Raw genomic sequence first — 23,955 nt, 5'->3', positions numbered from 1 at the left:
TTGACAAACAAGGGAAGTGTATTTGATGTGCAAAACTCATCCCTTGCATTAGGTTTATCCTTAATGTGACTATTACTGTTACAAACAGAGACGAATGTTTCATAAACAAGTGCTTCAAGAGTAAGGTGGTCAGAAAGAAAGTCATGCAAGAATTATGATCAAGGGGCAGCTTTCCAGCTACTTAAATGGCCAGTGCTTTTAGAAATCAATTTCAGCAGTTCCCAGATAAGCAGAAAACTTTTAATGCATGGTTCCACAGGCCAAGAGCACAGAAGAGGACGTGTAGGTTACCAAGTGTAGTAGGTGGTACATTTTTAAACATTCTATATTTATTCTGGAACATTGTTTACCAGGAGAAGTGTGCCTACATATAAGGATACAACTTAGGAGCAAGGATACTTAACTCTTCAACACGTTCCACCATTCCATATCATACCGGATTTGGTTAGAAATTCAACTTTGCAATCTTGTCTACCCCTGCTAACTTTTCACACATTTCCCAATGAAGAATCTATCCTAAAACATTTCAAGCAGTCTGACTCCACCACACTTTGAAGAACAAAATACCTAAAATTCATAACCATCTGAGAGAAAAAAAAAATCATAATTGCTGTCTAAAATGGGTGACTCCTAGTTCCAGATTGTCCAATAAAGGCAGCAATCTCTCCATATCTGCCTGTCAATACTGCACAAGAATGTATATGTCTCAATCAAATCCACTCTCCAGAAGATGCAAACCTTGTCTGGCTACCTTTCTTTACAAGATAGCTTGTCATTCCAGGTATCAGTTGACTATTAACACTTACATCCTTCAGTACTGTTACCCTGAACTGAGGATATCAATACTGTTCACAGTCCTTTAGCTGTAGTCCATATGATGCCACAAATAATAAAGCATAACCTCTCTAGCTTTGTATTCCATCCTTCAGAATAACAATAACTTTCCTCGTTACTTGCCATATCTACATACTGCTCATCTACATGAAATGTCTGCAAACTCTCAGATTTTAAATAATATGCTATTTTGTCATTGTTCCTGAGAAAACAGACATTAAAAAAAATTCCTACATCATACTTCATTGACCAGTTCTTTGTCCACGTATCTAATTTTTCAATATTCCTCCTTACAAATTAATTGTCCACCTATCTTTGTGACATCAATAATTTAGACATACAAATTTAGCAATAAAAGGCATTGGGTCAAGTGCATGGAAATGAAAGGTTTAGGAGACCATGAACAAAACATGACACGTGGGTCTAAAAACGCAAACACGAGGAAATCTGCAGATGCTGAAAATTCAAGCAATGCACACAGAAAATGCTGGTGAACGCAGCAGGCCAGGCAGCATCTATAGGAAGTCGACATTTCGGGCCGAGACCTGATGAAGGGTGGTGGTAGAGGGGAACTGGTTAGGTCTGGAATCCAAAAAGAAGCGGAGAGCTTTGAGACCTTCTCCCCCTCCCCCTCCCACTTTCAAATCTCTTACTAGCTCTTCTTTCAGTTAGTCCTGACAAAGGGTCTGGGCCCGAAACATGGACTGTACCTCTTCCTAGAGATGCTGCCTGGCCTGCTGCGTTCACCAGCAACATTTGTGTGTGTCAGCTAGAAAAGACCAGTTTATGCCTGCTGTGTGTTTCCTGTTTGCAAGTCAATCATAATTCCATCTTGATAGGTTACCTTCTGCAATTTAAGTTGTTTTCAGCAGTAACCTTTGTTGTGGCCCCTTTCTGGTACAACCAACAGTTCCTCTTTATCCTTAGCACTTCTTCAAAAAAGTCTAATCAATTGGTCAACCATAATTTGTCTTTTGCAAAACCAATTTGACTTTGCCTGATTATCTAGAATCACCTTGACTATCCTTCCATAAAAATATCTTCTAATGTTTTCTCAAAGGCAGATGTTAAGCAAACTGATTTGTAGTTTCCTGCCTTCTATCTCCTTCTCTCATCCTGAATATGTCCTTTAAAAAGGGGGAATAGCTCATCCTAAAATAACACCACATCACAGAATCTCCTAGGGTAAGAGCACATAATTATTGCACGCAGAACTGGGGAAAGACTGCATAGTTATGGTACAGTATGTGAAACCAAGTTCAAATGGGGATCAAAAATCACATTATACTTACTCAAATGAGACGAGAACGTTCTCCAAGTGCCCTAGCCAATATTCCTCTTTCAATCAAAGCCGCTTAAGAAAATCCAACATGTCACTTATAGCATTTCCCGTTTTGTTGGACTCTAAACCTACTTAGCTTGGCTGCCGTTTATTGAGATTGTCAGCAACTGATTGCTACTTAGTAACTTGCTTGCATTGAAACATGTAGGAATGCCTGGACCGTGTTAAAAGGTGTTATATCAATATTTGTATTTTCTCAGCTCAGAACAGCTATTACATTTAATGGACACAGTTTGTATTCTGGCTTATAAAGTATCTAGTATTTTGATGATGCTCAGACATTCTTTCCTTCATTCAGTTGGTTTGATGGATTAATATACATTTTAATTTTTATTTAAAGGATTACTTTAAAAGTAAATTAGCCTGGCATTCACGTTATTATGGGCTTGGTTCTTTTATTATCAAACAGAAAATAAAATGTAATTATCAAAGCCAGCGCTCTCCTCTCAATGTCCCAATGTGCACAGGTTTTGGCTCATCATGTTTTCCCATTCCTTACCTTCATCCTTGCCGACACATTGATATCCTCATACTTGTCATCAAAAGTTTTCACAACACGACAGCATCTGTTGTGAGCATCAAACAATCTGCTAGAGGAGCCCAGTGGGACGGGCAGTGTCTGTGTGACGGAAAGAAATGACAACGTGTTGGGTCAAAGACCTGCATCAGGATTGAGCACGGAGAGGCAAGACGTTGAGTGGAAAGAGGGGGAAGGGTGGTAGTGAGAGAGGAGTCAAGGATATTGGTGCATTGAGGAGGGGGTGTAAGATGATGGGCAAGTTGTGCCAGGTGGGGGGGGGGGCTGTGTGAGATGGTGACAAAGGAACGATAAATGGAGGCAAAGAGGGAGAGGCTGAGATCTATATGGAGGGATGACAGAGCAGGGTGATGGGGGTGGGGTAGGGGAGAGTGTGAAGATAGGACGTACCTGCTGGAGAGAGATAAACAGGACTACATCGGGCTACCTGTGTTGGACTCTGATAGGTAAGGGAAGTGAGAATGGGAACCACTAGGGGAGAGGTGAATGACAGATGGTGGTTGGAGGGCTTGGGAGAAAATTGGAGACAGCTGCTGGAGGGAGATAAACAGGAAGACAATTGGGTTGGAATGGGAATCTGATGGGGGGTGTGGTGGTGAGGATAAGTTACTGGATGAACTGACCTATGAATAAACTATGTATGTATACTGCTGAGTGGAACCAGGAGGGGGAGGGGGACAAAGATGGCCAATACTTTCTGTGATCTTCTTTACAAGTAGGACAGCTTATTCTTTACAAATAAGACATGTTCCCCATTCCTTTGTCATATGCCATCTAACTTATAGTGGCAAACTGGTTAAATACTTTGATTAACAATCTAGAGGTCTAGACTATTGATCTGAAGAGTTTAAATCCTAATCCTAATAATTAGAATTGTTGGGGAATTAGAACTCAGGAAAATAAATAAATAAAAGGAAAGTTAGCTGTTTTTAGTAGTGGCCATGGATGCTATCAGATTATCAAAAAATAGCACTTACAAGCCAGGCAGCATCTACGGAAGGAGAAGTGGGATTAACTTTTCAGATCGAAGTCCTGTTGTGTGTCCCAGCATTTTCTAGCCTAATTTAAAAAACACAGTCTCTGCAGATTTTTTAAAGATATATAAAACCATCTGGCTCATTAATGTTCTTCAGAGAAGTAAATTTGTCCTGCTTACCTGGTCTCACACATAAATATTTCAGAACCTTCACTGCTTTCTGAAACGGCCAAGCTCCCTGCTCAGAAGCAATTAGGGATCGACAATAAATGCTGGCCTAGTTAGCAACACACACATCCTTCGATGAAATGTCAATAAAATAACTTTTCCCCAAGTTGTGATATTTCCATCACACCTCCTTTTGATGTACCATTTAAACTGGCTCTTTTCTATCTCTTGCAAGTTCTATGCCTTTCAGTCACATCCTTCTGAGGGTTTTTCTCCCCCTCTGAATTCTTTGTACCTATTTCAAATCCTTCATCAAAATTGTCCTCTTAGATTGGGAGCCAATAAATTGGCTAAATATTTCTCCTATTTCCTAGTCCCTGATCTTCTTCAAAATTGCTTTTGGATATTTAGTTATGTAATAACTTTGGCTATTTGAATGAAAATTGTATTTGTGCAATTGTATGTAATGTGCTGTGAAATATAATGCATATTGTTCCAGTTTTTCCTGATGACGAAGTCGAGAGAGACATTGTGTTCCTTATCGATGGATCTGACAATATTGGAAAGACGGATTTTCCACAAATCCGTGATTTTCTTACACATATAATTCAAAATCTCAACATTGGAAGTGACAGAATCCAAGTAGGTCTGGTGCAGTACAGCACTTATGCAGAAACTGAATTCTATCTGAACACCTACTTATCAAAAGCTGAAATTTTGTCTCATGTAAGAGGACTGAAATTAAAAGGTGGGACTAAACTTAATACAGGTGCTGCATTGGACTACCTCTTTAGATACCATTTTATCAGCTCTGCTGGAAGTAGGAGGCGAAATGGCATTCCTCAGTTTTTGGTTGTGCTTACTGGTGGAAGGTCCAGTGATGATGTCAAACCATCTGCAGATGCAATGAAGCGAGCTGCTATCATAACTTTTGCAATTGGAGTCAAGAATGCTGACTTAACGCAACTAAGTGATATTGCAATCGATCCCAGCTTAGTCTTCAGTTCAAATACGTTGTATTCTTTGCCAAACATAGAAGAAGACGTGACAACACTATTAACGACACTGCCTGCTCCTCACCCAATGCCTGAAGAGCCAACTGCTCCCATTGAACCAGGTATTTGATTTATTTTATTTGTTGCACTCAGCCTTGTGCCGTATGCATTTTGCTGTTAACGAAACTCCTTAAGACCAGCAAACCATCTAGCATGACCACAGAAAGCCAGGAGAAACACACTCTCACAGCAAAAAGAGCATGGGAAAGTAAAGCAGGGTAGGAAACTATGGCAGAGACAATGTTTGTGTAACACTCAGGTCTATCAACCCACGTTCGTCTAGGGGGAAACCACCGTCTGCCCGCCAAACTGTGTCTCACGTTTGCGTAGATGCTGTGTAATGCACTCTGGTACAACGCACAATATAAAATATCAGGCAGTACACAATGTACGTTTAAACGATTACACTTTATAAATTTTACTGTGACTATGGGGTTAATAAAGAAGCAAAAATATAAATTAAAAAGGCGCCAATAATAGGGATTATACAGTTCGTGCACAATGTTGGAGCTCGCACAATATCCTTGATCCACCATTCGCTTTCCTCTGAACTCCACTACCCTCAGACTGGGACCAACCACGGTGGTCTACCAGAGTGATTCCTGCACATACTTCCTCTTCGCCTCTCCTTGCCGATCTCCCACGCACTTACCCAGGTTCCCACACATACAGATAGAATAACATGACTTCCATTGGTTAGTTCCCCATTATCCATAATTATAAACCAAACATTTCAGCTACAAAGAACATTACTTCATCAGTTAACATTACAGAGAAGCCATTTCATTATAACACTACAGTTAATATTACTGAGAACCCTACATTTGCAAAAGTAAATCAAATGATTTTAGGATAGGAGCACATATCTAATGGAAAATAATAAAATATGCATGTATATGTATTGTATCAACGTTAATCAGACTCAAACATTAATGTAAATAATAAGGCCATTCTAAACTTATTTTCAAATTTCAACTTACTTAACAGAAAGAATCGAAATAGACTCACTTCATTTCTTCTATCAATGTAGCTATAGCTGATTGCTAATCAGAATATTTGCATCTTCTAACTAACAAAATGTACATGATAATTAAAATATTTCAGCAGTTGCAGCAGGTATAGTTTGAACAAACACCAGTGCAATTTTAGGATCAAAAAATGTACGAGGAGGAGAATTAGAAGGAAAAACTTTAATTCTTGTTGGGTAACGCAAGGAAGGAAACAGTTTCTTATCATATGCCTGTTTCATTACCAGAGAAAATTTTGATTTTTGTTCCATTATCTCCTTCGAATAATCCTCATAAAAACAGAGCTCAGATTCCTTAAATCTAAAAACGCTATGTTTTCTTGCCTGTCGCATTATTTGATCTTTAAAGTGATGAAAACAAACCAGAACAGACCTTGGTTTATTTCGATCTTTAGGTTTCGAAGTAAAAGCTCTGCGTGCTCTTTCTATAGTAGGCGGCTGTGATAATATGGTAGGAAATAAGGTATGAAAAGGCTTACCAAAGTAAGCAATTAAATCTCCATCTTCAGCTCCTTCTTGCAGCCCAACAATCTGTATATTCCTTCGGTGAGACCTAGTTTCCAGGTCTATAACATTCTACATGCTCATGTACAGCACCAGACGCCTGAACCAGACATTATTCCTATTCCTTACTCTCTCTTGGAAGGAGATTAAAATATCTTGCCCAAATGTAAGAGAGTCTGCCAAATATACTGTTTTACGAAGTCACATTTTCTAAGGAATAGAGGCATTAATAAACATGGTTTAAAGCCTTTGGTTTAAAAACAAAATTTGGTGGATGTCACAGAACTTTGCCAGCAAATCTAACTAGAACAGCCATCACTCAGGTGTATGGACAACCTTGGGTCCCAGGACATTTCCCACATGGTTTTAGGCATGGAACCCTACATTTAACCTGGTGATAGGTGGCGCTGTCATTAATTACTTAAGTATTTTAAATGATTATTTTGTTTTTCAGCTACTTAAGGCTTAGTTTTTATTCACTTTTAATTGTTTATTTCAAATACCTATTTTTTTGTAGCTATAGCTGATTGCTAATCAGAATATTTGCATCGTCTAACAAACAAAATGCACATGATAATTAAAGTGTTTCTGCCAAGGTCAAATTTCATTGGGTGTTAGGGTTTATTGACTTTGCTCAATACAGTAAATTGTTCTTAACTACTTGCTAAACACATTTGTTTTCAGTTATTTTATATAAGCCACTTTCAAAAGCAAATGATTAGCAATGGTAGGGAGAGTAAAAAATGTGACTTATTGTGATACTTGAAGTCATCAGGAAAGTAACATGAGCTTCAGCATTATTTTCTCAGACCCAGGAAATGGCTGATCTAGATTTCAATTAGATCATAACAATTCTGTTTGGTTATCTATTTTTCTTGGTTCTCAAAACTTAAAAAAAACCATTATTCTCAGTTCTGATATTTTCAATTGCCCTAATATCTCAACTCACTCCAGCCTCCAAAGCTTTTTTAACAAAGAGAGACCCAGATTTCGAATGCCCTTTTGTATGAAGGAGTGCTTTCTGAACAGTTAATTTCAATTCTTTTTCGGATTAGGGCTCCTTGCTGTGCAGTCTCCCACCAATGGATTTCCTAACCATTTATCCTATCAATTTATGTTAAACATTTCTTAAACACCTCAGAAAGATCAATCCTTAACCTTCTTTGCTCAAGTCATGTAATACAACCCTTTCAACCCTGGTATCATTTCATCTTCAATACATATTTCTTATTGTGTGTTCAGATCTCATCAAATACAGTTTAACCAAAGCCTTTTGGAGCTGTAACAAGACTTTCATCTGCATTGCAATGAAGTAAAATGTAGCATTAAAAACATTTTTATACATGTCTACTAGATCACGGTAATTGCTGTATCTTGAACACAACACTTTTCAAGAAGCAGAAGACAGCAGATGCTGGAATCTGGACCACCAAATAATCTGCTGGAGAAACTCAAAGGTTCAAGAAGCATTTGTGGGAGAACAGGAATCATTGACATTTCATACTGAAACAAGACTGGTTCTGATGCAGGATTTCGACCCAGAAAACAAGCCATTCCTTTCCTCCCACAGATGCTGTTCTGCCTGCTGAGTTCCTCCAGCAAATTGTTATCCCCAAGTCTCTCTGCTGCTCTCATCTTCCAAAATGAATAACTTTGCATTTTCCACGCTATACTATATTAACAAAACCTAGCAGTGACCCTTTGCAAAACCTTCCTCCTGTCTAATGATTTACTGTGACACTAAATTTGGCCCTTTCAGCAATGTGCCCGTATGCATCCTTTCATCCATTTATCTATTTCTCAGGAGGTGAAAAGCTGACATCCCAGTATAGATATCATGATTCTGTAGATATTTACCCATTTTTATCTCCTCAGTTAAGCCATTTGTTAATCATTTAATCCGGTAAGATTTCCCCCTGATTTATTTCTGTCTTCCTCACATACCTAATAATCTATCAGGGAAAAAAAAAATCTTAAATACTTAAGAAAATCCTTAGTGTTAATCTTGATATTCTTCTCAAACTACTGAGTCAGATTTGGCCAATCGTATAAAAAAAAAATCAAATATTTGGAACAGGCTGATACCACCAATAAAAAGAATCCTCTCCAAATTCGGGAAAGAACTAAATAGTTTTTCCTAATAATCCATGATTCCATAAGCAAACCTTTATTCAATATCAGGATTTGCCATTTAAGGAAAAACTGTTATTAGAAAATAAAATGAGTTGATGAATAAAATGCCATATTAAATTTGGACGACTTGATTTGAAGCCATACTTTGCCTTGTCAGAACACCTTAAGCAACCTAATTTTGCAGCCAGTAAGGACTCTTAAAACAGTCAATAACATTTAATAAATGTTAAATTGTAAAGCATCTAAATTGTTCACAGAACAGTTCTCCAAATGGCATGTGTTAATTACTATATAATTGATTCTCATGGTAATTGAGGTATAAACATTGGAATGGTATGTCCCTTTGAGAGAGCAGATAGGGACATAGACCCAACAATTCTGTAGATGCTTGAAATCAAGAGCAACGCATACAAAATGCGGAAGGAACTCAGCAGGTTAGGCAGTATCTACGGAAATTAATAAACAATCAATGTTTTGACCTAAAACCCTTCATCAGGACTGGAAAGGAAGAGGAAGAAAGCCAGAATGGGTTTGTAGTTTAATGCTTTGGACTTCCATTGCTGCAGAACCTTCGTCCTAGAAGTAGGTCAATAACCCATTAGTGCAGAAGTCATCTGCCACTGAGTCTCATGACTGGGCAGGCATCAGAAGAGATTCATCAGTTATTGTCTGGGATGGAGCACTTTAGATTGTGACTAGAGAGGCTAGGGCCTGTTTTACCTGGAGTAGAAGGGGTTAAAAAGGGTCATGATTGAGGAATATAAAATCATTATTGGCATAGATAGGGTAGAACGCAGGAATCTCTTCCCAACACAAGAGATTCTGCAGATGCAAAATCCAGAGCAACACACTCAAAATGGTGGGGAACTCAGCAGGTCAGGCAGCCTCTATAAAGGGAAATAAGCATTTGATATTTTGGGCTGAGACCTTTTATCAGGATGAGAAAGGAAGAGGGAAGAAGCCTGAACAAGAAGATGGAGGGAGAGGAAGGAGTACAAGACGGCAAGTGATAGGAGAAACTAGGTGAAGAGGAAGATGAGCTTTTCTCCCCTTGACAGAGGTGTTTAAACTAGATGGCTTGGATTTAGGGTAAAAGGGAAGGATCTAAAGGGGATCTGAGGAGACATCTTTTACCCAGAAAGTTGCGAGCATCTGGAATACACTGCAGGATAGATTGATAGAATTAGAGTTGCTAACAACATTGAAGAGGTGTCTAGGTAAGCATTTGAACTGCCTTTTCATTGAAGGTTATGTGGGTCAGGTTGCTGGAAGATGGAATACAGGTGGGGTGCCCACTGGTTGGTGTGGTCAAGTTAAAAAAATGGCATGCTCTGATATTTTATCAGTCTATCACTTACCAGATGGATGAATGTGAAGTTCACTTCTACAGCAGTCTAGCATTTAGAATATGTATTATAAAGCTAGAATTATGTTATAAAACATGTAAGTGTATCGCAGTACAGACAGGGCCTTTGACTCTGTGTGAATATGTTAACCATGATACCAATCTAATTAATCCCATACATGTCTACTTGGTCCATATCCCTCTATTCTCTGCCTGTTTGTATGTCTGCTTAAATGCTTCTTTAGCATTGCTATTAAACAACACAATATTTCTTTCAGTTGCTCCCCCAGATGCAAGCAGGAGAGATATTGTATTCCTTATCGATGGATCAAATAATGTTGGAAATGCAAATATTATGTATGTTCGTGATTTTCTCATTAGTGTCATAGAAAATCTTGACATTGGAAGAAACAGAATTCAAGTAGGTTTGGTGCAGTACAGCAACTTTGCAGAGACTGAGTTCTACTTGAATACATATTCTTCAGAAGATGAACTTCTGTCTCATGTGAAAGGACTGAGTTTAAGAGGTGGAACCTCTCTCAATACTGGTGCCGCGGTAGACTATGTGCTCCGATACCACTTCACCCAATCTGCAGGGAGTAGGAAAGAGGAAGGAGTTCCTCAGATCTTAGTGCTGATCACTGGTGGGAGGTCTGGAGGTTATGCCGGGCAGCTGAAAGATGCATTGAAGCGAGCTGCTGTGTTGACCTTTGCTATAGCAGCCAAAGATACTGATCCATTACAGCTCCAGGAAATGTCAATCGACCCAGGTCTGATCTTCAGAGTGCAGGAATTCAACTCACTGCCAGATGTACAGGAACAACTAATGCTATCATTATCAACGCTGACTGCTCCGACAGTAGTTCACAAACAGCCAGCAGTAATTACCGAAGGACCCATAGGCACAGTTACTGAAGGTACATAAATTTTGTTGTGTGTTTGGTCTTCATCAATCCTGATTCCTTCTCATCAAGCTGGTCATTAGAATTTACGTCAGTCATGTAAAAGAAGATTTGAAATCAGTCTTAGAGTTACCTAGACGCTTCCTGCTAAGCTGCAGCTTAATCTCACATTTGGCAATCTATTTTTCAAATCTGTCCATTGGCTACCCCTTACAATCTCCCACTAACCTAAGAGATAATAGTGCTTTTCCAAATCTGACCTTATTAATTGTCTCTGAATTTGATCACAAAACATTTTCTTTGCTCATTTAAGATGCACCTCAAATCTTTGACGTGAGTAGGCTTTGTGTATAGGCCATATCAAGTGTACAGTTGAATTAATTTTCCTAATCTTTAAAGTAAGTTTGTGGAAGCAAACAAACAGTACTGAATTTTATTGTTTTCTCAGCCTCTGAGACACCTATACTTTGAAACCTGCAGCTTACATATTAGTTGAAAGGGAATGAGAAGGGATGTCATCAATTAACCTGGCATACTCAGGACATTTATGAAGCTAGACCATAAAACACATGAGCAGAAATCGACCCATCGAGACTGCTCCACCATTTGATTGAGCTGATTGATTATCCCCACTCTCCTGCCTTTTCCCTGTAACCTTTGAGACCCAATGACTCAACCTTCACGGTTATCTGTGCCAATGAATTCCACAGGTTCACTACTCCCTACCTGAAGAAATTCCTCTTCACCTCTGTTGTAAAGGGATGTCCTTGTACTCTGAGGCTGTACGCTCCGGTGCTGGACTATCCCACTTTTGAAAACATCCTTTCAGTGTCTATTCTATCTGTGTTTTTCAATATTTGATAGGTTTCAATGAGATTCCCCCTCATTCTTCTAAACCCTAGTGAGTACAGGCCCAGAGCAACCAAAAGCTCTTCATACATTAACCCTTTCATATCCAGGATCATTCATGTGACCCTCCTCTGGTCCTTCTCCAATGGTACCTCATCCTTTGTTAGATAAGGGGCTAAAAACTGCTCACAGTACTCCAAGTGCGGTCTGACCAATGCCTTTTAAAGCCTCTATGTTAGATTCTTGATTTTTTATGCTAGTCCTCTCGAAATGAATGCTAACATTGCATTACCTTCCTCACCACTGATTCAACCTGCAAGTTAAAGTAAGGGAATCCTCCACAAGGATGCTAAATCCCTTTCCACCTCTGAATTTTAAATTTGTTCCCCATTTTAAAAATAGCCTCCGCCTTTATTCATCCTACCAAAGAGTGCATGACCGTACACTTGCCCACATTGTATTCTATCTGCTACTTCTTTGTCTATTCTCCTATTCTGTTCAAGTCCTTCAACGTATTTCCTCTTCCTTAACAGTGTCTGCCCCTCCACTTATGTTTATATCATCCAAAAATTTGGCCACAAAGCCATCAATTCCATCGTCCAAATCATTGGTATATAATGTGAAAAGAAGTAGTATCAAAACTGACCCCTGCAGCACTCCACTAGTCACTAGCAGCCTACCAGAAAAAGCCATATTTATTCCCACTCTTTGCCTCCTGCCAGTCAGCCAATTTTCTATCCATGTTAATACCTTTCCTGTAATACCATTCTTATCTTGATTAGTAGTCTTCTGTGTGGCACATTGTCAAAGACCTTCTGAAAATCCAGTTGATATTCTGGAATATTGGCCATTATGCCTATATTTTCAAACAGACCTAGCTCATTTTGTAGTTTTAGATAACCTTCGTTACTGTTTGCCATACCACCAATTTTGGTGACATTTGTAAACTTCCTTGTAACTTTACCCTCTCTGATTTCTCCCACCAAGCCCCCACTTGGCTAGCTCGCCATGAATCCTGTGTAATCTAACCTTCCAGACCATTTCACACAAGATACCTTGGCAAGATGTTGCTAACATTCTCTTCCTTATCCTCATCAATCCTCTTGGCTACCTCGTCAAAGTACTCAGTCAATGCTTGGTTAATTTTGTGAGACCCAATTTCCTACACACAAAGCAATGCTGACTATCCTTAACCAACCTTTGTGTCTCTAAATGCTGCTCGATCCTGTCTCTCAGAATACCCTCAAGTAGCTTTTCACTGATGACCTTTAGGCTACTCGCCAGTACTTCCCTGCATTATTCTCACAATTATTCTTAAACATTGGCCTAAATCAGCCACCACTCAGCCTTCCAAATCCTCAACTAAGGCTCACAATATCTTTTCCAGAGCCCCTAAATTTCTTCTTTGTCTTATCACAATGTTTTAGGATACCCTTAGTCAGAATCTAGAGATTCAGGCACCTTTATACATTTTAATATCACCGGTGGCAAATCTTCTATGATAAAGATCTGTTTTTCTTCCCTAGGTTTCCATAGCTTTGATAACCATCTTCACAGTGATTACAGACGATAAATACTCAATTAAGACCTCATCCATCTCACAGAGATGACAACGTTGACCCTTAAAGGAATCTATTCTCATCCAGTTACCTCTTTGCTCTTAATAGACTTATAGAATCTCTTAAGATTTTCCTTTACCTGATCTTCCAAAGATAGCTCATGTAATCTTTTTGCCTTTTAGATTTCCATCTTAAGTATACGCAGACATCACTTATACTCCTTAAGTGTTTTGCATGATCCCAGCTACCTGTGCTTGACAGATGCTTGCTTTCTCCAGAACTTCAATATTCCTCATTAACCAGATCAATCCTGGCTGCCTTGCCTTTCATTCCAGCTGGAACATGCATGCCCTGATCTACCCTTGTCTCACTTTTAAGAGCCTCCCTTTACCTACAAACAGTCTCTCCCAAATAACCTTTGCAAATTCCTGTCTAATGTCATCCAAATTAGCTTTGAACAAAATTGGACTTTAAGTTGTAGACCAATCCTTCCATAATTATATAAAAACTCATAGAATTATGGTCACTGATTCCAAAGTGTTCCTCCAATAACACTTCAACCACTTTCCCAGCCTCATTTCCTAATAAGACATTGAGTGTTGCCGACTTCTAATAATGCTATCTCCATATTGCTTGAGAAAACTTTCCTGGGCACACTTAACAAATTTCGCCCCATCCAATCTCTTAGCCCCGTGGCGGTTCCAGTCAATATTAGGGAAGCTAAAACTACAATTACTATCCTTTTATTCCTACAGCTATCTGCAGTCTCTCTACATATTTTCTCCTCTCTTAGTTGCTGACTATTGTAGGGGTGAGGGGGCTTTGTGTAGTACAATCCCTTCAAAGTGATCATCCCCTTTTTATTTCTAAGTTCTACCCATAAAGTCTCATTGGACATTCTTTTGGGAATATGCTCTTTAGGTATTACACTGACATTCTCCCTAATCAAAAACGTATCTCCCTGTCCTCTCTTACCTTCACCTCTATTGTGCCTGTTGTCTTCGTATCTCAGAACAATGAGCAACCTGTCCTGCACACCCATCGACTATATTTTTCAAGTCCCACATACATATCAGCTGTCTTGCTATAAGGCTTTGCATAAAATATATGCAGATTTGTCTTCTTTGCTCTGTCCTATCTCCACTTGTCCTGTCTAATGTCTTGCTTCCTTGAACTTTCCTTGCTTCAACTTTCTCATCTGCCACCCACCCCAACCACTGTCCTGCTGCCTGACACGTTTAAACCTTCCCAAATAACGAAGTGCATCCAGCTGCAGCTTCCAAACACTCTGCGTTAAGGAGTTGGAGCTGGAATTGGGTGAACTCCAGACCATTTGGGAGGCTGAGAGGGTGATAGACAGGACATATAGAGAGGTACAGTAACTACACCCAAGGTGCAGGACACAGGAAACTGGGTGACAGTCAGGAGGGTGAAAGAGGTAAAACAGTCATTGCAGAGTACCTGTGTGACCAACTCCCTCAACAACAGGTATACTACTTTGGATATTTTTTTTTGGGGGGGGGGAGAGAATGACCTATCAGGGGAAAGTCACAGCAGTCAGGTCTCTGGCACTGAGTCTGGCTCTATGGCTCAGAAGGGAAGGGGAAAGAGGAGGTGAGCAATTAGCTGGGGGAGAAGAAAGGTGGTTCTGTGGATGAAAATGAGATTCCCAGGTGGAATGCTGCCTCCCGGGTGCCAGGGTCTGGGACATTTCAGATTCTTAAGTGGGAGCGCGAACAGCCAGAAGTCATGGTCATACAGGTACCAATGATACAGGAAGGAAGAAGGACGAGGTTCTGCAAAATGAAATCAGGGAGTTAGGTGTTAAGTTAAAGGACAGGACCTCCAGAGTTGTAACCTCAGAATTGCTACCCACACCACATGCTGATAGAAAGATCATACAGTTTAACACGTTGTTAAGGAGTTGGTGTGGGAGGGAGGGGTTCAGATTTTTGGATCATTGTGTTCTCTTCCAGGGAAGGTGGGATCTGTACAGAAGAGACGGTTTGCACCTGAACTGGAGGGAGACTAATATCCAAGTAGGAAGGTTTGTTAGTACTAAAAAGTGTGGAGGTGTTGGTGGGGGGTTTAAACTAAAATTGCTCAGGGATGGGAACCAGAGTGCCAGAACAAGTAATGCCTAAGTTGCATATATTCCAATGCAAGATGTATTGTAGGAAAGGCAGATGTGCTCAGGGCATGGATCAACACATAGAATTATGATATTATAGCCATAAGTGAGACTTGGTTGCAGGAGGGGCAGGACTGGCATCTCAATATTCTGGGGGTCCATTGTTTTAGATGCAACAGAGCAGGAGGGATTAAAGGGGATGGGGTGGTGTTACTAGTCAGGAAAAAAGTCACGGCAGTGCTCAGACAGGTCAGACTCAAGAACTCCCCGAGTGATGTTCTATGGGTGGAACTGAGGAATAAGAAAGGTATGACCACGTTAATGGGGCGAGATAACAGACCACCCAACAGTCCGTGGGATTTAGAGGGACAAACTAGTAGAGAGATTGCAGACTGTTGCAAGAAAAATAAGGTTGTGACCGTAGATGATTTTAAATCTTCAAATATTGCCTGGGACTTTCAGATTGTAAAAGAACTAGATAGGATAAGTGTTTGTCAAATGTGCTCAGGATTGTTTCCTTAATCAGCACATAGAAGTCCCAGCGAGAGAGTGTGCAATACTTGATCTCCTATTAGGGAATGAGACAGTTCATGTGACAGAAGTTTGTGAGGGGAACACTTTTATCTCGTGATCAAAATACCATTAGTTTCAAAGTAATTATGGAAAAGGATAGGGCTGGTCCTTGGTCCTTGAAGCAAGTCCAATTTTGGTGGTATCAGAATGGATCTGACAAGTGTGGATTTGGACTGGCTATTTTCTGGCAAACGTGTACTTGGTAAGTGGGAGGACTTCAAAAGAGAGATTTTGAAAACACAACATATGTACAGTATGTGCCTGTCAGAATAAAAAGCAAGGATAACATGTTTATGGAACCTTGGTTTTCAAGAGATGTTGAGGCCCTGGTTAAGATGAAAAGGGGTGTATAGCAGGTACAGGAGGAACAAATGAGGCAATTGAGGAGTATAAGAAATGCAAGAGAACACCTAAGAAAGAAATCAGAAGGGCTAAAAGAAGGCATGAGGTTGCTCTAGCGGACAAGGTGAAGGAGAATCCTAAGGGCTTCTATAGATCTGTTCAGAAAAAAAAAATTGCAAGGGACAAAATTAGTCCTCTGGAAGATCAGAATGGTAATCTATGTGTGGAGCAAAAAGAGATGGGGGAGAATTTACATGGATTTTTTGCATGTGTTTACTCAGGAGACAGATACAGAGTCTATAGATATGAGGCGATGCAGCAGCGAGGTCTTGGACCCTATACAGATTACAGAAGAGAAGGGGTTTGCTGTCTTTTGGCAAATTAGGGAAGACAATCCCCAAGTCCTGACAAGATGTTCTCTCAGACTCTGTGGGAGCCAAATGCAGGGCACCAGCAGAGATATTTAAATCATCGTTAGCAGCAGAAGAGGTGCCAGAGAAATGAAGGATAATCAATGTTATTTTGCTGTTTAAGAAGGCTCTAGGAATAAATCAGGAAATTATAGGCTGATGAGGCTGACATCAGTAGTGGGAAAGTTATTGGAAGGCATTCTCAGGGAACAGATATATGAGTAGTTTGAATGAAATTGTCTGATTAGTGATAGTCAACATGGTTTTGTGCATGGTAGGTTGAGTCTAACTAATCTTATAGAGTTTTTGGAGGAAGTTACCAGGAAAGGTGATGAAGGCAAGGCAGTGGATGTTGTCTACAGGGACTTCAGCAAGATATTTGGCAAGTCTCACACGGTAGGTTAGTCAAGAAGGTTTAGTCACTTGGCATTCAAGATGAGGTAGTAAATTGGCTTTGCAGGAGAAGACAAAGAGTGGTAATAGATCTTTGCTTCTCTGACTGGAGGCCTGTGACCAGTGGAGTGCTGCAGGGATCAGTGCTGGGCCCGTTGTTGTTTGTCATCTATATTAATGATCAGGGTAATAATGTTGTTAACTGGATCGGTAAATTTGGGTATGACATTAAGACTGAGGGTGTAGTGTGATAGTGAAGTTAACTATCAAAGCTTGCAGTGGAATCTGGACCAGCTGGAAAAATGGGCTGAAAATGCCCATTGAAAGTAGCTTTATAGGTAGACAGAGTCATAAAGAAAGCTTTGGCATGTTGGCCTTCGTAGTTCAAAGGACTGAGGACAGGAATTAGAATGTTATGTTGAAGTTGTATAATAAATTGGTGAGTCCTAATTTGGAGTATTGTGTGCAGTTTTGGTCACCTACCTAAAGGACAGATGTAAATATGATTGAAAGAGTACAGAGAAAATTTACAAGGATGCTGTCAGGACTGGAGGACCTAGGTATAAGGAAAGTTTGAATATGTTTGGGCTTTATTCCTGAAAACGTAGAAGATTGAAAGCCAATTTGATAGAGGTATAGAAAATTAGGAGTGTTATACAAATTACAATAGGAGATAGAAAATACATGCCAAAAGGGCAATGTTACAATAGTCATGGAGGACTTCAATATGCAGATAGATTGGGAAAATCAGATCGGTGCTGGATTATAGGAGGAGTAATTTCTCGAGTGCCTACAAGGTGACTTTTTAAGAACAGCTCATGGTTGAGCCCAGTAAAGGATCAGCTATTCTGGACTGGGTGTTGTGCAATGAACCATAATTGATCAGAGAGCTTTTGATTAAAGAACCTTTAGGGGCAAGTGATCATAATGTGATCAAATTCATAGTGAAGTTTGAGAAGGTGTAGCTAAAGTCAGATGTCTTGGTATTAGAGTGGACTAAAGGGAATTACAGAAGCATGAGAGAGGAGTGGGCCAGAATTGATTGGAAAAGAACACTAGTGGGGTTGACAGCAGAGCAGCAATGGCTGGAATTGCGGAAAGTAATTCGGAATGCACAGAGACATCCCAAAGAGGAAGGAATTTTCTAAAGGCAAGTTGAATGACACCACTGTGGCTAACAAAAAAAGTCAAAGTCAACATAAAAAGCAAAGAGAGGGCATATAATAGAGATAACATTAGTGGGAAGTTAGAGGATTGGGAAATTTTAAAAACCAACAGAAGGTGACTAAAAGGTAATAAAGAAGGTAAAGATGGAATACGAACGTAAGCTAGCCAATAATATTAAAAGAAGGTACCAAAAGATTCTTCAAATATATAAAGTGTAAAAGAGAGGCAAAAGTGGATATTGGCCTGCTGGAAAATGATGTTAGAGAGGTAGTAATGAGGGACAATGAAACAGTGGACAAACTGAATAAGTATTTTGCATCACTATTCAATGTGGAAGACACTAGAAGTATGGCGGAAATTCCAAGTGTCAGGGGGCATGAAGTGTGTGAAGTTACCATAACTAGAGAGCAGTTTCTTAGAAACTGAAAGGTCTGAAGGTAGATAAGTCACCTAGACCAGAAGATGTACACTCCAGAGGTGTGGAAAAGGTGGCTGAAGAGATTGTGGAGTGATTCTTTCAAGAATCACTAGATCCTGGAAGGGTTCCAGAAGCCTGGAAGATTACAAATGTCACTCCATTCTTCAAGAAAGGAGAAAGGCAGAAGAAAGGAAACTTCTGGCCGGTTAATCTGATCTCACTGGTTGTGAAAATGTTGGAGTCAATTATTAAGGATGAGTTCTCAGGGTGTTTGGAGGCACATGATAGAATAAGCCACAGACAGAATGGTTTCCTCAAGGGAAAATTTTGCCTGACAAATATGTTGGAGTTCTTTGATGAAATAATAAATAGGATAGACAAAGGAGATTTGGTTTAGGGCTTAGATTGGTTTAGGGCTTAGATTTGCTTTAAAGCTTAGATTTTCAGAAGCACTTTGATAAGATGCCACACATGAGGCTGCTTAACAAGCCACAATCCCATGGTATTGCAGGGATTAAAGGGAATAAAATGAGCCTTTTTTGGCTGGCTGCCGGTGACTAGTGGTATACCACATTAATTCTTTTTACTTATATGTCAATGATTAAGATAATGGAATTGATGCAAAGTTTGCAGGCAATATGAAGATAGGTGGAGGGGGAGGTAGGTTTGAGGAAGTAGAGAGGCTACAGAGTGTAACGTGTGGCCAAGTGGTTAGGGTGTTGGACTAGCGATATGAAGGTCGTAGGTTCGAGCCTCGGCCAAGGCAGCGTGTGTGTCCTTGAGCAAGGCACTTAACCACACAATGTTCCAGTCTACCCAGCTGAGAATGGGTACTGGCAAAAATGCTGGGGGTTAACCTCGTGATAGTCTGGCGTCTGATCTGGGGGGGGGGGGGGTGGAGTCTCGTACTCTCAGTCACTTCACGCCATCGAAACCAGCATAACCACCGGCCTGATGGGCTACAAGGCTCGTGACAGACTTTAGAGAGGCTACGGAAGGACTCAGACAAATATGGGGAATGGGAAAAGAAATGGCAGATGGAATGCTGTTTTGGGAAGTGTGTGGTCATGTGCTTTGGTAGAAGAAATGAATGTTGACTTTTTCTAAGTGGAGAGAAATGTGAAAAACTGAGGTGCTGCAAAGCAACTTGGGAGTCCTTGTGCTGGATTCCCAAAAGGTTGATTTGTAGGCTGAGTCTGTGGTGAGGAAGGCAAATGCAATATTAGCATTCATTTCAAGAGGAATAGAATATAAAAACAAGTATTTAATGTAAAGATTTTATAAAGCACTGGAGAGGCCTCACTTGAAGTATTGTGAGCAACTGTGGACCCCTTTTCTGAGAAAGGATGTGCTGAAACTGGAGAGGTTTTAAAGGTGTTTCAGGAAGATGATTCTAGGATTGACTGTCTTGTTATATGAAGAAGATTTGATGACTCTGGGCCTGAATTCAATAGAGTTCAGAAGAACGAGGAAATGACCTCATTGAAACCTATTGAGTGGTGAAAGGCCTTAATAGAGTGGATGTGGAGAAGATGTTTCCTATATTGGGAGCATCTAAGACTAAAGGACACAGCCTCAAAATGGAAGGATGTCCTTTTAGAATGGTGATGAGGAGGAGGTTCTTTAGCCAGAGAGTAGTGAATTTGTGGAATTCTTTGCCACAGGCAGCTGCAGAGGCCAAGTCTTAATGTGTATTTAAGATAGAGGTTGATAGGTTCTTGATTGGTCAGAGCAGGAAGGGATATGGGGAGAAGGCAGGAGGAGATTGAGTCTGAGAAGAAAATTCCGTCAGCCATGATGGAATGCTGGAGCAGACTAGATGGGCCAACTGGTCTAATTCTGCTCCAATGCCTTATGGTCTTATGGTATAGATGGGGTAAATACAAGCAGGCACAGATTTCTGCCTTTTCCTCCTGTTCGTAGCCTCACCAACACAGCACCAGGAGCAATGCTGATATTACAATCTTCAGGTCTTATTTTTGAGCCTTCTACCTTACTCACTGTATTCATTCTGCATGCCTACACTCCTTTTTTTTACTTATGTTGTTGGTACCAATGCACATACAACCTCTGGTTGCTTACCCTTTCCCTTGAGAATGTCCTCTAACATCTAGAACTGCAATGCAAGTTACTGTGATATGAATATCCATCCCAAAATTGTGCTGATTATTTGCTTTTATTTTCCATACGAATTCCACAAGGACAAATTTTAGTCCGTATCTCAAATTTTTTGGATAGTGATTTGTAAATCATCTCAGGGAAGATTTTCATAATCTGAATGTCCATTATGCCAAGGTCACCTGTATTTTTACTGTCTCTACTGTTAACTGTTATGTTTCAAGATTACAAAGGGGTATTTAGGTGTTGCCCTTTGTAGTTTATATGTACTGTAATAAACAATTCATTAGTCATTTCCAGTAATCAATAAACACCAAATAATCATGCTTTGCCATCATGTAACTGCCAAATCTCAACCAATATCTTGTGACATCCTTCAACATGGACGCTGTAACTTTCCCTTTAATTTCACTTCTCTCGCCTGCTCTAATCTTGGCAAAGGTTTTTAAAATGTTTCTGATACCCCAACATTTCAATTGGCTTTCTGTATCCTGGAGTATTTTTCATATGTATTCTTTTTCTAGGTCCGTCTACAACAGACAGCAAGAGAGACATAGTATTTCTCATTGATGAATCTGATTATGTTGGGAATTCAAACCTACAGCCTATCCGTGACTTTGTCTCCACAATAATTGAGAACCTTGATATTGGAAGTGACAGAGTGCGAGTTGCTTTGGTGTTATATAGCGACACTGAGGAGACAGAGTTTTATCTAAACACTTATTTGAGAAAGGATGAAATTCTGGATTTCCTAAAAACGCTCAGATTTAAAGGTGGTAGGAGACTCGCAACTGGGAAGGCGCTGGACTTTGTCCTCACCTCTCACTTTGTCAGCTCCGTAGGCAGCAGAAGAGAAGAAGGTGTTCCCCAGTTCTTGGTGCTCATCACTGGTGGAAGGTCTGGAGACGATTTCAGAAGAGCTGCAGATAAACTGAAGCAGAGCGCTGTAATAACCCTTGCTGTTGGATCTGGGTCTACAGATACTGCTCAACTGAAGCAGATAGCTTTTAAACCCAACCTGGCCTTCCATGTGAGGGACTTTTATTCTCTGCCAGGCATACAGCAACAGGTAATGACATCATTACAAAGACCACATACTCTAGAAATAATTACTGAAGAGACAACAGTGCATGTTGAAGAACCTGTGGTCGACAGTACAGAAGGTAACTAAATTATATTTACATTTTTCTCCAAGACTATCAATCATGACATTGAAATAATTTCAGAAGATATATTGTTAATTTTTATCTTTTAAACCCAAAAATTGATTCTTTGTTTTCCATGAAATGAATTATTGATGTATTTTTATTGGCCTCAATAGATTCTTTATTGGTAAGGTGAATAATAATAGGCTACCTTTGAGAATTAAAGGCCTAGATTTTAGTGGGTAGCTTGGATTACAGGAGGCTGTGAAGTAGAATAAAAGCAGCTGTTTTGACTTTAGTTTATCTCACATTGTTATGTTTGTTAGGTCAGCTGTGGAAATCTATGGAAATCTTCTGAAACACAGGGCTTATTTTTTTCTGATTAGCAGGGTGAGTCAGAAACCTCAGACATATCCTCGAGGACAGACAGACTCTTTTAATTCATTTATTTCATGTGTGTCACTGGAAAGCTACTGTTTGTTGCCCATCGCTAATATGCCATGAGAAGGTGCCTTCTCAAACATCAGCAATGACCTAGTGAAGATACTGTGCTTTCATGGTGCTTTTAGAAAGGGTGTTTTGGGATTTAAACCAGCAATAATGAAGGAGCAGCAATATATTCCAAATCAGGAGACTGCTCATCTTGGAGGGTCCTTGGGTCTTCTGCATTGTCAGTTTAGGTGATGGATTAGTTTTGTTAACCAGTTTTGTTAATTAGTTTTTGCAAAATACTGGAAAGCCACAACGGTCGAGGAAGTGAAAGCTAAGGGGAGAACTTGGTGTCATTCAAGTAAGCTGCTTTGTTCTGTGTCACACTGAACATTTTAAGATTTGTTCAAGTTGTATTCATCCATATGAAAGAGAATATTTCAGCCTCCTAAAAAATCAAATCCTTGTTCACTTATCTTACAAGAAACCACCCCATAGAACATAGAACAGTAGATTTTCTAATTTTCTACCCTAGTCTCTGATTTTCTATCCTGTTTATGTCTCTCATAATTTTATAAAATTCAATAAGGTCATCTCTCAGCCTCTGATGGTCCAGAGAAAACAATCAAGCTTGTCCAATCTCTTCTTATTGATCATTTTCTCTATTCCAGGCAATATCCTGGTGAAACTCTTATACTTCCTTTCCAAAGCCTTCACAGTCTCTTAAAAGACCCTATCATATTCACCTCCACCACCGTCACCGGCAGTCCATTCCATGCACTCACCACTCTCTGTGTAAAAAACTTACCCCTGATATCTCCTCTGTACCTACTTCCAAGCACCTTAAAACTGTGCCCTCTTGTGCCAGCCATTTCTGCCCTGGGAAAAAGCCTCTGACTATCCACATAATCAATGTCTCTCATCATCTTAAGCACCTCTATCAGGTCACCTCTCATCCTCTGTCGCTCCAAGGAAAAAAGGCTGAGTTCACTCAACCTATTCCCATAAGGCATGCTCCCCAATCCAGGCAATATCCTCGTAAATCTCCTCTGCACCCTTTCTATGGTTTCCACATCCTTTCTATAGTGAGGTGACCAAAACTGAGCACAGTACTACAAGTGGGGTCTGACCAGGGTCCTGTATAGCTGCAACATCACCTCTCATTTTACTTAATGTACATATAAATTGCCACAGGATTCTCTTTATTACCACTTGCCATGGCCATTTCATGCCCCCTTCTCATTCCCTCTTTTTTCCTGCTTTCCTTATATTCCCCTGGGGCCATGTCAGATTTCTGATTCCTAAACCTTACATATGTTTCTTTTCTGGTTTGACTGAAATTGCAACATTTCTTTTGAGCTAAGGTTTGCAAACCTTGTCATCCTTCTACATGGGACTATAGTTGATCTGAATTCTGACTAGCCAGCTTTTACTGCCACATATCAGATCTGGATTTAACCAGTAACAGCTGCTCTCAAACTACTTTATCCAGCTCCTGCCTAATACTGTTGTACAAGTTCAAGCTCAAAGTTCAAAGTAAATTCATTACCAAAATATATACTGTATATGTCACCCTGAGATTAATTTTCTTGTGGGC

The 23,955-nt window shown here is 39.9% G+C and overlaps 1 protein-coding gene across 5 annotated transcripts in view; it reads left to right on the top strand.

Moving 5' to 3' along the window:
• Positions 1–23,955, top strand: part of LOC140199422 (collagen alpha-3(VI) chain-like) — a 146,698-nt gene that overhangs the window by 84,552 nt on the left and 38,191 nt on the right. For 4 of the 5 annotated variants that reach the window (XR_011886414.1, XM_072261490.1, XM_072261489.1 and 1 more), the window contains 3 exons: positions 4,358–4,975; positions 10,201–10,839; positions 21,309–21,947. Coding sequence is in view for 4 of the 5 variants with exons in the window: in XM_072261490.1 (XP_072117591.1) it covers positions 4,358–4,975; positions 10,201–10,839; positions 21,309–21,947 (1,896 nt within the window). In the remaining variant the exon portion in view is untranslated. The remainder of the gene's footprint in view (positions 1–4,357; positions 4,976–10,200; positions 10,840–21,308; positions 21,948–23,955) is intronic. The other variant, XM_072261491.1, reaches the window with a different exon arrangement.

The sequence above is a fragment of the Mobula birostris genome, chromosome 6, assembly GCF_030028105.1.
Source record: "Mobula birostris isolate sMobBir1 chromosome 6, sMobBir1.hap1, whole genome shotgun sequence".
Taxonomy (NCBI): Eukaryota; Metazoa; Chordata; class Chondrichthyes; order Myliobatiformes; family Myliobatidae; genus Mobula; species Mobula birostris.
Note: the sequence above shows the minus strand (reverse complement) of the source record. Positions and strands in the feature narration are given on the sequence as shown.